General features: G+C 45.8%; 1 protein-coding gene across 1 annotated transcript in view; it reads left to right on the top strand.

Moving 5' to 3' along the window:
- The window catches only part of grin3bb (glutamate receptor, ionotropic, N-methyl-D-aspartate 3Bb), a 47316-nt gene extending 31558 nt beyond the window's left edge, over positions 1-15758 (top strand). The window contains exons 3-10 of the mRNA XM_078244495.1: positions 1478-1950; positions 2269-2888; positions 5095-5240; positions 7351-7466; positions 9057-9208; positions 10444-10608; positions 11867-11934; positions 13423-15758. Of these exons, the coding sequence (XP_078100621.1) occupies positions 1478-1950; positions 2269-2888; positions 5095-5240; positions 7351-7466; positions 9057-9208; positions 10444-10608; positions 11867-11934; positions 13423-14449 (2767 nt within the window). The 3' untranslated portion in view covers positions 14450-15758. The remainder of the gene's footprint in view (positions 1-1477; positions 1951-2268; positions 2889-5094; positions 5241-7350; positions 7467-9056; positions 9209-10443; positions 10609-11866; positions 11935-13422) is intronic.
- Positions 15759-17329: the final 1571 nt, after the last annotated feature.

Below are 17329 nucleotides of genomic sequence, written 5' to 3'. Positions count from 1 at the left end.
TACACCAATCACAACCGTTGAGGCGGGCTTTACACCAATCACAACCGTTGAGGCGGGCTTTACACCAATCACAACCGTTGAGGCGGGCTTTACACCAATCACAACCGTTGAGGCGGGCTTTACACCAATCACAACCATTGAGGCGGGCTTTACACCAATCACAACCGTTGAGGCGGGCTTTACACCAATCACAACCATTGAGGCGGGCTTTACACAATGATAGTGCAGCAATGGCGAGCAGCTTTTTGTTTACATTCAACATGGCGGCTTCCGAAGCGCAGCAACCCCCTGATGCCGCTGTCGCTGCTACGTCACCCAGATCGTTGCTCTGATTGGTTGAAGGACTATCCAATGCACCCAGAGGCATTTGAGCGGCGTCTGTTGGTGACGCCCCTTTGGAAATGGGCTGTGAATGAAGCTTCCCCAGACCCTTCTCAGTTACAACTGAGAAGGGTCTGGGGTCAACCAGGCTAGTTAAGCACTGTCATTTATATGATTTCCACCTTTTTTCCCCGTATGCACCACAGTGACTGCTGCTGTATAAGAACTCTGTGGGCCGTGTAGAGAGGAGGTTGGGGGGGATGTTTGGGCTTTCAGGCTGGGGGGGGGGCACCATGCGGAGCACCACGCAGAGCACCGTAGCCGCCGTCTCAGAGCTCTGTAGCGGGTAAACACATCTACTAACTGCTGCTGATACGGCCGAGCTCTAACGGAGGTCTGTAGCGGTTAGTTAACCCTCCTGTTGTCTGAATATTAGTCTAATCCCTGTAAACAGCTGAGTGTTTGTTTCCTTTATTAATGTGAGGAAGGTTACAGTCTCCTCACCACTGTGTATTCATTTTAGATTTAGATTTTTATCTCATTACAGCATCCTACAATCATAGATGGATTAATGAACGAGCCTCACATAAAACAAATCACTAAACTATCAAAAGGAGATCCCAAATGATCCCAAAGACATGCAACACTAATGACTGCAAAGATACACAAAACAACTACAAGGAGATGCAAAACCAGGGTTTGAATTACCCCGTGGCTTTCAGGGGGAGCCCCATTGTCCGTTATGCGCCAGTACTGAAACATGTCACGTGTATGCACAGCAGCTCTGTCAATAACACGGTCACTGGAAAAACATTCTTATAACACCACTGTAAGCACGGCCCGTAACATTTCAGAGAGGCACAATAACAACAACTTAAGAATCACGAAAGAATCCAGTGGCGCGGGTTCGAATCCAACTCGCCGCCCTTTGCTGCATGTCATCTCCCATCTCTATCCCACCTTTCCTGTCTATCCACTGTCTCTATCTAATAAAGGGAAAAGCCCCAAAAAACAATCTTAAAAAAATTTAAGCAGGACACAGGAAACACACAACGCATCTCTCAGATTGTAATGCTGCACTGTAGACATTGTGTTTACCTGTTAGACTTCTGAATGTAAAAAGAATGAAATCTGCTCTGTGTGTCTGTGTCTGCAGGTTCCTGTGCAACACGTCGTTCTCCGGGCTGACTGGTCCGGTGCGAGTGCATCCAAACCGCTTGGAGGTTGTGAACTCGCAGCAGTTCCACATCTGGAGTCTGCGGCGGGACGCACTGGGCCAGCCCAGCTGGGTAACGGTGGGCCGCTGGGCTGCCGGCCAGCTCACCGTGGAGGAACAGGAAGTGTGGCGCGGACCCAAACCTCGGCAGCGCCCCGAGGGGCCGGCCGGGGATACCCGGCGTCGCTGGAGGCCAGGCACACCCGCGGCGGGGAGCTGGGTCCGCGTGGTGACGCTGGTGGAGCATCCCTTTGTGTTCACGCGGGACGTGGACGACGAGGGCCGCTGCCCCGCTGGGCAGTTCTGCCTGGACGCCGGCGCCAACAGCTCCGACGCTCTAGAGAGATACTTCCGGGACGTGGCGGGCGGGAACAGCAGCTTCCTGCCCGCAGGGTTCAGCAAGTGTTGCTATGGTTTGTATTACTGTATTATTGGGTGTCTCATATATGGCGTTTTTCCACTATGTGGTACCTATGGCCAAGTAAGTACCATGTAGTGGAAAAACGCCAATAGTCTTTTACATTTAAAAAAACAAACTTAAAGCTAAAGAAGTCCTACTACAATCATTAGATCTGAGAAAAGTCTTTTAGTTTCATTCATTCAACTCCGGTGCTGCACGTAAACCTTATAATGGCGGGAAAACCCTGCACTTGTACATCACCATAGTAACAGAGGAAGGCGCCCCCTTGTGGCGCGACTATGCGTTGCAGTTGTAACTCTGTGTGTTGCAGGTTACTGCGTGGACCTGCTGGAGAAGCTGGCGGAGGATCTGGGCTTCCAGTTCGAGCTTTACATCGTGGGCGACGGGAAGTACGGCGCATGGAAGGGCGGGCGCTGGACGGGGCTGGTGGGGGATCTGCTGGGCGGGCTTGCAGACATGGCCGCCGCCTCCTTCAGCATCAACTCGGCACGCAGCCGCGTCATCGACTTCACCTCGCCCTTCTTCTCCACCAGCCTGGGCATCCTGGTGCGCAGCAAGGACACAGCGGCACCCATCGGCGCCTTCATGTGGCCGCTGCACTGGTCAATGTGGGTGGGCATCTTCGCCGCGCTGCACATCACCGCGCTCTTCCTCACGCTGTACGAGTGGAAGAGTCCGTATGGCATGACGCCACATGGACGTAACCGCGTCCGTGTGTTCTCGTACTCGTCGGCGCTGAACCTGTGCTACGCCATTCTGTTTGGACGCACCGTCGCCTCCAAGACGCCAAAGTGTTGGACGGGCCGGTTCCTGATGAACCTGTGGGCCATCTTCTGCTTGCTGGTGCTGTCCAGCTACACCGCCAACCTCGCCGCCGTCATGGTAGGAGAGAAAACCTTCGAGGAAGTGTCGGGGATCCACGACGCAAAGGTGTGTACCAACGCATTATGTTGTACCAACGCATTATGTTGTACCAACACATTATGTTGTAACAACGCATTATGTCTGATATAGAACTTTTGTCTGTATCTCTACGCCCCTTCTATCTGCCCAGGGAATTCCCACAGATATTTGTAACACTTGTTTATATTCACCCGAAGGCTAATGCCGACCTAGCGACTCGGGCTATGGTGAAGTGTGTGCAGCGGCTTCAGGGGATTTCACCTGAAGCACCAAACTTCGTCATGGGCGATTTGAATAACTGTGAGCCAGGGAGGTCCCTGTGTAATTTTTATCAATATGTCACCTGTGCAACACAACGGACCAAAAGGCTGGACCTCTGTTATGGATCGGTCAAAGGTGCTTATAAATCCTACAGCAGAGCTCCACTTGGCATGTCCGATCACAACTCTGTTTATTTGGTTCCGTCCTACAAACCGGGACTGAAGAGAAACAAGCCGCAACGAAAGTTGGTTCCGGTTTGGTCAGAGGACTCAATCCAGTGTCTACAGGAATGCTACTGCTGTACTGATTGGGATCTATTAAAAAATGAATGTAAGGATATTGAGCTTACAGAGACTGTCTCCGCATACATCACCTTCTGTGAGGAGTTAGTCATTCCTAGAAAACTAATTTCCATATATCCAAATAATAAACCTTGGGTCTCCAAATCAGTTAAAAGCATAATTAATCAACGAAATATTTGCTTCAACCAAGGTAACATGACTCAATATAGAGTATTTCAAAAACAAGCTAAAAAGGAACTTAAGCTTGCAAAACTTAACTATAAAGACAAAGTTGAGAACATGCTGAGCACAGGCAACTCACATCCTGCATGGGAGGGCCTGAGAGACATGATGGGGATGCAGTCTGAGCATTCCTGGAATTAATTTAGTAGCTCTTCTCTGGACCCTTTCTATTTTTTCTACATATTTTAATTGATATGGACACCAGACTGAGCTAGCATATTCAAGATGGGATCTTTGGGATTTGTACAATCCTTGCATACATTTTGAAAAGTTATTTTTATTATTGCAATCATAGATATTTCTTTTTTAACTTTTTCAGAAATATGTGAGTGGAATTCAAGTGAACCATCCACCACAACACCTACGTCCTTCTCCTCGTGTACTGGATTAACCACTAAATCCCCAACAACATAATTGGCTATAATGTCATTTTTTTTACCAATATGTAAATGTTTACACTTTTCGGGATTCATTTTAAGTAGCCACTGACCACACCATTTGCCAATGCTACATATATCTTCTTGAAGATGGGCTCGGTCTGTGTCGCATATTATTATTCTGAAAATGTTAGTGTCATCCGCAAAAAGGTAAACATCAGACTGTATCATATCTGGCAGATTGTTTATATATGTTACAAAGAGAACAGGGCCGACCTGACCATCACGGAAAAAAACAGATAAACGTGTTCATGTAAACGAATCAAATAGATTTAATTACGTGAACATTTCATAAACTGCCGTGATGATGGTCCTGATTAACATATCACGTTATACAGTCTGTGTGTGTGTGTCTGTGTGTGTGTGTGTGTGTGTGTGTGTGTGTGTGTGTGTGTGTGTGTGTGTGTGTGTGTGTGTGTGTGTGTGTGTGGGTGTGTGTGTGTGCTTGTATGTCTGTGTGTGTGTGTGTGTGCTGTGTGTGTGTGTGTGTGTGTGTGTGTGTGTGTGTGTGTGTGTGTGTGTGTGTGTGTGTGTGTGTGTGTGTGTGTGTGTGTGTGTGTGTTCTTCATTAACTTCCTGCTTCCTGTTGGAGAATAATTACAGATTAAAAGAGTTCTTTGGATCACCTGCCTCGTCCTAATTACACTTTTAATTCAGCGGCTGACTGAAGGGGGGGGGGGGGATTGAGATTAACTTTCTATTTTAAATGTGGAGAGATTCAGACGTTCAGAGTTTCTGTCACTTTCTCCGATGTTGTTGACACTTATATTTTAAGCTTTGGGCACTTTTTGTGCTTTTGAGGCTTTTAACCCTTTCTCCGATGTTTTTGACGTGTTTCCATCCATCTGGTTTCTGGTGTTTGTGTCGTGGGATCATTGCTATACATATATATATATATATATATATATATATATATATATATATAGTTTACATTATACATATACATAGTCTATGAGTGGAATATAAAATCTAAATCCGTCCCCTTCTCTTCTCTTCTTCGTTGGTTGTCAGCTGCACCATTCGTCGCGAGGTTTCCGTTTCGGAACAGTGAGGGAGAGCAGCGCCGAGGATTACATGAAGAAGAGTTTCCCAGAGATGCATGAGTACATGAGGCGCTTCAACGAGCCGACCACGCCGCAAGGAGTCGCCACGCTCAAGTAAGAAAACACGACAACAAGGAAGAGTTTAAGGTACACACAAACAGACACACAACAACAACAAGGAAGAGTTTAAGGTACACACAAACAGACACACAACAACAACAACAAGGAAGAGTTTAAGGTACACACAAACAGACACACAACAACAACAAGGAAGAGTTTAAGGTACACACAAACAGACAGACACACAACAACAACAACAACAAGGAAGAGTTTAAGGTAGACACAAACAGACACACAACAACAACAAGGAAGAGTTTAAGGTACACACAAACAGACACACAACAACAACAAGGAAGAGTCTGGAGTTTAGTAACATGTTACGTGTGAGATGTTTAGTGTGAAACCTTTGTATGAAACCAACAGTAGGTGAGATGTAAACTATTTCTGGTAATTAATTATTACAGTATGCAAACACTGGACACTATGCCGGCATAAATATCCCACAATGCAATGTGGTAGTAACAACAACGTTCACAACAGACAGAAACCAAGCAGCTCTGTAACGTTAACGACCCTATCCTGCACCCAGTGCAGCGCAAAGCCCGACGTAAGTGTCAGTCTCCCGTCCAGCGCCCAAGTTTTTTAAATAGAAAATGCACCTGCACCCATCTGTGGCCCATGGGCGTGCTGGTCTTACAGGGAGGTGTGTTCAGGTGCATTCTGGGCGTGCTGGTCTTACAGGGAGGTGTGTTCAGGTGCATTCTGGGCGTGCTGGTCTTACAGGGAGGTGTGTTCAGGTGCATTCTGGGCGTGCTGGTCTTACAGGGAGGTGTGTTCAGGTGCATTCTGGGCGTGCTGGTCTTACAGGGAGGTGTGTTCAGGTGCATTCTGGGCGTGCTGGTCTTACAGGGAGGTGTGTTCAGGTTTATTCTGGGCGTGCTGGTCTTACAGGGAGGTGTGTTCAGGTGCATTCTGGGCGTGCTGATCTTACAGGGAGGTGTGTTCAGGTGCATTCTGGGTGTGCTAGTCTTACAGGGAGGTGTGTTCAGGTGCATTCTGGGCGTGCTGATCTTACAGGGAGGTGTGTTCAGGTGCATTCTGGGCGTGCTGATCTTACAGGGAGGTGTGTTCAGGTGCATTCTGGGCATGCTGGTCTTACAGGGAGGTGTGTTCAGGTGCATTCTGGGCGTGCTGGTCTTACAGGGAGGTGTGTTCATGTGCATTCTGGGCATGCTGGTCTTACATGGAGGTGTGTTCAGGTGCATTCTGGGCAGGCTGGTCTTACAGGGAGGTGTGTTCAGGTGCATTCTGGGCGTGCTGGTCTTACAGGGAGGTGTGTTCAGGTGCATTCTGGGCGTGCTGGTCTTACAGGGAGGTGTGTTCAGGTGCATTCTGGGCGTGCTGGTCTTACAGGGAGGTGTGTTCAGGTGCATTCTGGGCGTGCTGGTTTTACAGGGAGGTGTATTTTAACAGAGCATTAGTAAAATGCTCCTAGGCTCGTGCACAGCACAACTCCATCATAACAGCAATGCTCCAAGGTCCAAACGCGCCTGGCTTTTAAAGGGAATGGGAGATGACCTCTGATTGGTTGATTGCATGTTACGCCCAGAACACACCTCTGGTTAATGAAGACACTAAGTACAACCCTTTAGAACCATGCGCCCGGCACAAGTGCCCAAGTGCACACCTCTGGTTAATGAAGACACTAAGTAGAACCCTTTAGAACCATGCACCCGGCACAGGGACAGTTTTTATCTGCCGTCAAACTAGCAAAAGTGGATTTGGACATGCGCTAAATGCACCTGCGCCAGGCGCTTAAATCGTTAAAATAGGGCCCTAAAAGTCTTTCTACAAATTTAAACGACTGTTGGTCTAGTTCTTTACTTCTTTTAGTAATTTGAGCGTTATCTGGTGATCCTGCTAGAGCGGCAGCCGGCATGGGTTACCATGGTTACACTTCTCTCAGGGAGTGAAGTTGAAAATTAGAGCTCAGTGCGTCCGAAAATATTCCCACTGCTGTTTATTTACCCAGACGTATGTAGACCAGTGGTCTGAGTACCACTGGTGTAGACCGTAGTTTACATGCTGAGTCTGTAGAGGAGGAGGTTTCGGACGCCACCTGCATGATTGGTTGCCGTAGTAACGATGTTGCTCTGTGTTGAAGGACAGATCCTCCCCAGCTGGACGCCTTCATCATGGACAAAGCTCTGTTGGACTACGAGGTCTCCATCGACGCTGACTGCAAACTGGCAACGGTCGGGAAACCGTTCGCCATCGAGGGTGAGGGTGTGTGTGTGTGTGTGTTTTGCCAGTCAGATATGTTCTGTGTTTGGTCCTCACAAGTGTAGAATTATACAGACATGCCTTTGATTTTCCGAGTCTGTGAGTCAGTGAGTCTGTGAGTCTGTGAGTCTGTGAGTCTGTGAGTCTGTGAGTGTGTGAGTGTGTTTCTGGGTTTATCTTGAGTTTACTTCCTCGCCGTTCTTTTATTGAAATGAATGTTTCATGAAGTTTCATCATCAACCACGTCTCATCCAATCAGATCAGAGGACCAGAGGCCCTGCAGACTCTCACACACTTTAAAGAATCAGAAACACAATCAGAGTAAAAGAAATAACAGTATAAATCATTGGACTTCCCCTGCCCCCACTGGACAACATCTTTAAGATCTGCTGCCTCCACCAAGCGCACAATATTCTGCAGGATAAGACACATCTCTTCTCCCTGCTCCCATCTGGCAGCAGTATCAGGCTGTTATAGCACGCACCTCCAGCCTGCACAACAGCTTTATCCCCACGGCCATCACAGACCTGAACAATCATGGGCCGTCACAGACCTGAACAATCATCGGCCATCACAGACCTGAACAATCATGGGCCATCACAGACCTGAACAATCATCGGCCATCACAGACCTGAACAATCATGGGCCATCACAGAACTGAACAATCATCGGCCATCACAGACCTGAACAATCATGGGCCATCACAGAACTGAACAATCATGGGCCGTCACAGACCTGAACAATCATGGGCCGTCACAGACCTGAACAATCGTGGGCCATCACAGACCTGAACAATCATGCTCCCCCCACACCCCAGCCAGCACAGTTGCACTTTCTAGATAGGGATTCTATGTAATGGGACTCAGTGCAACATTGGATGCCTGATAATGTTTTTCATATTGTTCTTATTTTATTTATTGTGGGAGTGTGTATGTGGAAGTGAGTATTGTTTTAGAGGCTGCACAAGCAAATGCCGTATGGTTCTACGGCACAATGACAATTAAAGTCTATTCTAATCTAATCTATTGTATTCTATGAAACAAAGGGCAGTACAGTGTGAACATGCAGCTGTCCTGTACTGAAGGTTCACTTTGTTTGTTTCAACCTGGACCCTGGTTTTTCGTTTGATTTTGTCGCTTTTCGATGTTTTTGATACTTTTCATTATTTTGTTATTGGTCTGTAGTTTACTGTTTATTATGTCAGCCATCTTTTATCTTTAATTGTTGATTGTTACATATCAGCTGTTTGTGTCTGTGTTTCAAGTTACAGTATCGGTTGTGTTTCAGGTTACGGTATCAGTTGTGTTTCAGGTTACGGTATCAGTTGTGTTTCAGGTTACAGTATCGGTTGTGTCTGTGGTTCAGGTTACAGTATCGGTTGTGATTCAGGTTACAGTATCGGTTGTGTCTGTGGTTCAGGTTACAGTATCGGTTGTGTTTCAGGTTACAGTATCAGTTGTATCTGTGTTTCAGGTTACAGTATCGGTTGTGTCTGTGTTTCAGGTTACAGTATCAGTTGTATCTGTGTTTCAGGTTACAGTATCGGTTGTGGTTCAGGTTACAGTATCGGTTGTATCTGTGTTTCAGGTTACGGTATCGGTCTCCCCCAGAACTCTCCTCTGACGTCCAACGTCTCGGAGTTCATCAGCAGATATAAGTCGGAGGGTTTCATGGATCTGCTGCACGACAAGTGGTACAAAGTGGTTCCCTGTGGAAACCGAGTGTTCGCTGTCACCGAGGTCAGACTCACACACACACACACACACACACACACACACTCACACTCTCATACACACACACACACACACACACACTCATACTTATTACTATCACACACTTATTACTATCATCAAAGTGTGTATGTGTGTGTGTCTGTGTGTGTGTTTGTGTCTGTGTGTGTGTGTGGGTGTCTGTGTGTTAAAGGGTGTACACACAGTAAATGTGTGGCTCTATCAGCAGGAAGTGTTGAGCTGCTGCCCTCTGCAGGTCATTCTGAGCATGTTTTAATTCATATCATCAAGAGAGAAGTTTCATGGTTTCCTTCGTTAGTCTTTGTGTATAAATAGTGAAACTATGTTTTGTAGTAATATTTCAAATGATCATCACTACAGATTTGTACATTTTTAAGCTTCTTGGAAGCTTCATTCTTTGATAAATGGACCAGACTTATAGCTGGGTTTTTACCCATGATGCACTTGGGTTCAGGACAGTTTAAAAGGTTTTAAAAATCTTTTGACGCTTTATTCATTTATTTTTAAATCCAAGATAAACTGGAACTCGAACCGACATTTCTCTAACCTGATTGATGATGTAATCCTATCAGAATCTGACACCCAGCCTTAAGTTGTTGTCAGGTTTCAGCAGGACCCAAATGAAGACTCCTCCAGGCAGAAGTTCAGACAGAAATGCTTTATTATGACTCTACAACTTACAACTACAAATCTAATAACCTACAAACAAACAGGACTCAGACAGGACAAACAGAGAGACAAAACGACCAAGGAAAGAGGAACAGAGGGGTGTAGAAATACACAGACCAATTAACAGGAAGCCAGAGGACTGGACGAGACCAACAAGACCATAATTGGGAACAGGTGAGAGCAGAAACGGAGGGAAACTAACAAGACAGGAAGTGCAGACCATATAAGGGGATGGGCGGAGACAAAGACACATGACAGACAGGTAACCACAGAGCACATGGGAAACAGCAGCAAGCCCAAAACACAACACAATATACAAAATGGCCACCAGAGTGGCACCAAGGCAGTCAGTCCCAGCAGGATCCTGACAGTTGTTGAACGCTTTCAACGTTGTTATCCTTACGTGTTTGACCGTTGTTTCCACGCTTTTATATCAAAGATAAACTAGTGTTGTAACTGACTGATTGCCAATCAGAAAATCAGAAATGATTGTTGATTCCTACAGATGTTCTGATGAATGTGTGAACAGACCTTCTTCTCTCTGTGTGTGTCAGACTCTCCAGATGGGGATCAGCCATTTTTCGGGTCTGTTTGTGTTGCTGTGTGTGGGCGTGGCCGGAGCGCTGCTGACTCTCGCCGGAGAACACGCCTTCTACCAACTGGTCCTGCCGCACATCCGCCGCCGCCAGAACCTCAAGTACTGGCTGCACACGTCACAGGTACAAATATACATATATATATAGTATATAATATAATAAATACTGGCTGCACACATCACAGGTACAGTGAAACACAGTCACACTTTACACCGTTTAGTGTTAGCTGTCAGCATTTAACCGTGTTTAATCCAGCTACTAGCTAGCGGTAGGCTAACGTTAGCTGCTGTTGAGTATAGTGTTAACTAGCTAGCGGTAGGCTAACGTTAGCTGCTGTTGAGTATAGTGTTAACTAGCGTCATGTGCAGCGGTGTTTGTGTTTCAGAGCATCAGAGAGAAGAGCAGACATATCAGTGGAGCCAGATTTCAGTAGCCAGGGTTGGCAGGAAGAAGATTTTTACAGTAAATGTTCCAATTGATGATCCAGGCTGAACATTCTCGTCTCCTCCTTCATTTTACAGTCCAATGGTGCTAGAACGGCTCCGGGTCAAACCTCAATATGGAATGGATTAATCTGCGTTATTTTTTTTTTACGCGTTATTTTTTCTCAGATTAATTAATCGAAATTAACGCGTTATTTTGACAGCCCTGATATATATATTTTATAGATTGAACATGTCAGGGTTGTATGTTTCTGTATATGTTCTGTTACCTGTTTTATTTTGTAAGTTCTCTTTTCTCGCTTGTGTTGTCTTGTTTTGCTTCCTGTCTTGTGTTTACCCGCCTGTTCTGATTGTTCTGCCCCGCCCTGATGTTTTTCACCTGTTGTGTCACCTGTCCCTCGTTAGTCCTCGTTACCTGGTGTATTTAGTCCCTGTTCTGTCTTTGTCTCTTGTTGGATCATTGTTTGCTGTTGTATGCTGTTAGGGTTTTGTGGGTGAGTTGCTTTTTCCTGTTGCATTCCTGTCGCTGTATTCCCTGTGGTTTTTGATTATTTCGGTTTTCTCTGAGATTTTTTGGAACTCGTTTTTGCTGTGCCAGTTTCTGGACACCTTTTGTTGTAGTCTTTTTGTTAATAAATTCTCTACTCTGAACTGAACTGCATTTGGGTCCAAGCCTCGCTAATTCCAGCTGTAACGTGACAGAACATGCTCCAGATCCGTCTGTTTGTGTGTTCTACTTCCTGTTTGTGAGTTCTACTTCCTGTTTCTGTGTTCTACTTCCTGTTTGTGTTTTCTACTTGCTGTTTGTGTGTTATACTTCCTGTTTGTGTGTTATACTTCTTGATTGTGTTCTACTTCCTGTTTGTGAGTTCTACTTCCTGTTTGTGAGTTCTACTTCCTGTGTGTGTGTTCTACTTCCTGTTTGTGTGTGTTGACAGAAGATCCACCGTGCTCTGAACATGACGTATGAAGACGTGAAGAAGCAGCGAGCCGACAAAGACAAAAGGTTGGTGTGTGATGTCATCAAGTCACAGGAGGATCATGGGAGGCATCAAACATTTTACTGTAAAAACATGTTGGCCTGCCACACAAAACCATTTTTCCTTGTATTTGTTGAAATATTTTAGGTCCATATGTGTTTGTGTTATGTGGTGAATGTGAAAATGAACTGCTCCCTCCTCTGTCAGCTCTAGCCACTGAACAGAAATAAGCCGAGAAATCAGGCCAATTACCAAAGCTGGTCAGTCTGACGTGGTGTTGCCTGAGCTCATTACTATTCATGAGCTCATTACTATTTATGAGCTCGCCCAGTTATATAAATTAGTTATAATAAGTACTGGCTGCACACATCACAGGTAGAAATATATATATATATATATATATATATATATATATATATATATATATATATATATATATAATTATTATTATAATAATAATAATAATAATAAATTGGATTTATATAGCGCTTTTCAAAGACTCAAAGTCGCTTTACAAGGGAGGTAGATTACAAAAACAGAACAAAACAATGCTCTGTCCCCAAAACTGCGGAGATTGGACTTTTGGATACAGAGGAGAGCGGCTGAGGTGGATCTGAGGGACCGTGAGGGTTGGTAAGGGGAGAGGAGGTCAGTGAGGTATGAGGGGGCCAGATGGTGGAGGGCTTTGTAGGTGAGGACCAGGATTTTGTAGGTGATCCGGTGGGAGATAGGAAGCCAGTGGAGTTGTTTTAGGACTGGAGTGATGTGGTGCCAGGATTTGGAGCGGGTGATGAGTCGGGCGGCTGAGTTCTGGACCAGTTGGAGTCGGTTGATGTTGGTAGAGCTGATACCGAGAAGAAGTGAGTTGCGGGAGGAGATGAAGGCGTGAACGAGTCTTTCAGCAGAGGGTGTGAGAGAGGGTCTGATTTTGGCGATGTTGCGGAGGTGAAAGAAGGAGGTTTTAATGACATGACGGATGTGGGGCTCAAGGGAGAGGGTAGAATCAAAGATCACGCCAAGGTTGCGGGCCTGGGGAGATGGTGAGAGTGGGGGTTTATTGGTTTTGCTGAGTGTGGATTTGGAGCCTATGGGCAGGAATTCTGTTTTGTCGCTGTTGAGTTTGAGGAAGTTGTGTTGCATCCAGGTTTTAATAGCTGACAGACAGGAGTTGATGTGGGAGAGGGGAGGATTGTGGGTGGATTTGGTGCTGAGGTAGATCTGGGTGTCATCAGCATAGCAGTGGAAGTCCAGGTTGAAGTGGCGGAGTATCTGACCAAGAGGGAGGATGTAGATGATGAAGAGGAGGGGGCCGAGTACGGAGCCTTGGGGAAAGCCTTGAGTGACTGTGGCTGTGGCAGAGGTGTGGTTATGGAGAGAGATGAAGTGGTCTGTTGGTATATATATATATATATATGATATAATAAGTTCTGGCTGCACACATCACAGGAGCTTTTGCTTCTTATCAACAGCTGTTTCCGAGGTAACAAATGACCTGTTTCTCTGTTTCTGTTCAGCTGTAACCTGGAGAAGTCTCAGCCCCCCCAGGGGCCCCCCGCCCCGCCACCCCCCGGAGCCTCAGCCAAGTGGAATAACGAGGCCAGCAAGGACGCCGCGGCCACTGCCGCCGCTAAGGATGCCCGAGACTTCAAGAGAGTCCACTTCAACCTGGAGACCCTCAACACGCGGCGCCTGCTCGCTCGCATTGCTACTTCTGAAGCCAAGGGAGGCGTGGCCAAACCTGATTGGTCGGGGGCAGCCACGCCCAGGGCAGGGGCAGCCATGCCCAGGGCGGGGGCTAACAGCAGACTATGTGAGAACGGAGGACCGGGGGCTTCTCTGGCCAGCCTGGTGCTCTCCCTTCCCTCCTCCTCCTCCTCTGCTTCCTGCTCTGCCCGCCACAGTTTACCCAACACGTCTGTGGCTGGAGCCGCGCCCCCAGTGGCGATGGAGCCCCCAGTGGCGATGGAGCCGCCGCGGCCCGGCGAGCTGCAGGAGCTGCAGGAACAGATCGATGAGATGAGGGACAAACTGAGGACGGCATTAGCCAGGAGGGCCCACATCCAGACTTCTCTGAACAAACCTGTTGCCACGGTGACAGACAACATGACAACAGCAACTGGAGCCATGCCCACTGGTGCCCCATCCACTGGTGCCCCGTCCGCTGGTGCAACATCCGCTGGCGCCCCGTCCACTGGTGCTCCGTCTGCTAGCGCCCCGTCCACTGGTGCTCCGTCTGCTAGCGCCCCGTCCACTGGTGCCCCGTCCACTGGTGCCCCGTCCGCTGGCGCCCTGTCCGCTGGCGCAACGTCCGCTGGCGCCCCGTCCGCTGGCGCCCCGTCCACTGGTGCCCCGTCTGCTGGCGCCCCGTCCACTGGTGCAACGTCCGCTGGTGCAACGTCCACTGGCACCCTGCCTGCTGGCGCCCCGGTAACGCCTTTCCCTGCCAACATGAAAAGCGTGACGACCATGACGGACCCGCCTCACAAAGTCCTGTCCAAAGTCCGGCCCTTCCACAGCAGAACGACCAATCAGAGGAGGTGATGCTCACTGTACCTGGCGCCCAATTCAAACTGCAGAATTCAGCGGCTGGTTTTTCTGCTCTGGGTGGCGACGTGTTAACACGTTTGATTTCATTTGAAATGTGTGTGAGTTCCGTGTGGCCCTGCTCATCAACCTTTGCACACGGCGGCCATTTTAAACTGCTGAAAGGGGGGGAATGAATCAGGGTTTTATTTTGAAATGCCAAAGTTAAACACAAGAAAGTGAGTAAGTCATTAGCAGTCATAAACAAACAGTCTGTTCTGACGTTTGGCAGAAACATGCGTCAACAACAATAACTAACTACTAACCAATAACTATTTTAGACTGACAGCCCTATATCACCAAAACACGCCCACGTTATCACTTTTTGACATACTATACTACGACTTTTTCTGACTTTTTTCTACATAAGTCAGATTCATGTCCTGTTTGAAAGCTTCTGCTTTCAAAGTGCTTCAACACTTGATTTAACACACTTTCAATCATGATTTTGACATTAGAAACATTTGATAACAATAACAATGTTCTTAAAGAACACAAGGGCATATGTTAATACATTTGGTAAGTACACTGATATGTGTTAATGAAGTTTCAGCCTAATGAAAGAATGTGACGATTCTTCAGTTCATGTCAAACAGTTTAAAAAGGCCGCCACTGGTTTCAGGAACGTTTGTGAGTTTTGACAGTGCAAGAACAGGACTTCCTGTGAGGCTGAACGCAGCAGAGTCACTACAGGATGTGAGTCGAGTGCAGCTGTGAGTTGCGCATTCGTCACTTTGCAACAGCCCCATACAGGTAGGCTAGCAGATCTGTTTTGCTGTTAGCCACAGAATAATGAGATAGGTACATTACATAGCAGTAATTTATTATTTAACGTAAGGCATCACATTTTCACGGCATGATCTCTGATGTCAGTTGTAGATTAGAGGCTGAAGTAGACGACAAGAACCTGCTAACGAGAGACTTCTGTAACGTCAATACAGTAAAAATTGACCTACAATGAAGTTGGTTCACTGCTGGCTACAAGTTAGCAATCAAACACAACAAAGGCTGTCACTGGAATGGCGTTTTGAGCTAACGTTAGCAATCAAACACTCATAGATAGCTACAAAGTTTCCCGTATCCCTTGGCGTTATGCCGTAAACCGTTTAAATCTGAGCATGAGCAACTCACATCTGCACTCGACTCACATCGGGTAGTGACAGCGGTTCGCGCATGTGCAGAGCAGTCGCCATCTTTGACGCTAGCTACAGCAACACCACTTGGACAAACCACATAGTTAACGACTGATGCCATACCATACGCAGAAAACTCCATATATATGTGTGTATATATATATATATATATATATATATATATGTGTGTAGTGTATATATATATATATATATATATATATATATATATATATATATATATATATATATATATATATATATATATATATAGCATTTTCATGGGCAGTTGGTAGTTGTGTTTAGACGCCTGTAACAAAGCATTTTGTAATAAATGATTACGTAATGCGGCAGTTCTTACAAAATATGAAGGGTTGCACTTTGCACAAATGTTTATTTTATGGATTCTAGCATGAATACCGTAATGGTGACTCAAAATTTGATTTAAAACTACACTATTTGTTCAGTAGATTACCTTTCATTGGTCAATACACATCACTACATTTATTACATAATGAGTTCACGGTTTTTATCCGAAATGCGGCAGATTTTTACATTATTCCGGTGTAATTACATAATGCGTTATTAGATAATGTGTTGTTACACCGCCAACAGGTAGCTTTGAGCCGGTACAGGCACCGCCAGATGATGGTGCTTTCAGGGGCCATGCAAGTTGAGTTTAGCCCAGAAAAAGTGGGCGTCATTCAGCCACAATAGTTAACTTTAGGCCCTGAAACAACTAGTTAAGTTTGGGAGAGAGATGGTGGTTGGGTTCAATGAACGAACACCATTTCCTTTAGTTTTCACACGTCGTCCGAGTGGTGTGGCCATGGCTACCTGTCAAAGATGGCGACTCACATCGTTTCTTGACACGCGTCACCAACAAACATCAGAGAACTGAAAAAATACAGCAAGTAAAAGCAGCACCAACCCCAACGGACCGAGGTGGAGACTGATCATTGCTGTCCAAGAGTTCTTCATGTGACTACACTTTCACTTCATGTTTTGGGAAAGATTAAAGTTTACAAAGCGTCACTTCACCCTCCGCTTGTCTTCCCGTCGACCATGAACTTGTTCTTCCAGGGACAATATTGGAAATTATCTTTTTTTGGTGCTTTTTTCGACGTTTTTGGCGCGTTCATTTGATGCTTTTTTAAACGTTTTTGTCCCTCTTTTCGATGCTTTTTTTTTTTAGATACATGGCCAATAAACCAAATTTAAATTACATAAAACCCAATTTTTGAGTTTGAAAAAAAGCAGAAATTGTGAATTATTTGGACTAATAGATAAGATCAGAGGATGTTGAGTGGACCACAGACTGGGTTATGTCAAAGTGTAGTCAGGATACTGTTCTAAAACCATTTAATCACCTTTTTTCAAATGCTATGAAATTGAATAAAACACCCAAAATTCAATGGACGTAAATCATTAATTTGACCTGCAAATGACTTGCATGCATCCAAGTCATTTTGGGGCCATTTGGTTGTAAGAAACTCATATTTCCGATATAAAAAACTTTTGTAAATGGGTCCAATTTGACATGCTATTTGGTCACTTTAAAGGGGTTAATTTTCCTTAAAAAGTCCTTCATTCATACAAATAATCCAGTAAAACGTGTAGCACAGACCATCATGTAGCCATTAAATACCTCTGGATCTTATAAAAGGGTTTTTATTCGAAAACTGCGATAAGATAATCTTTTAAAATA

The sequence above is a fragment of the Sander vitreus genome, unplaced genomic scaffold, assembly GCF_031162955.1.
Source record: "Sander vitreus isolate 19-12246 unplaced genomic scaffold, sanVit1 ctg249_0, whole genome shotgun sequence".
NCBI lineage: Eukaryota > Metazoa > Chordata > Actinopteri > Perciformes > Percidae > Sander > Sander vitreus.
This window is presented reverse-complemented; position numbering and strand designations above follow the sequence as displayed.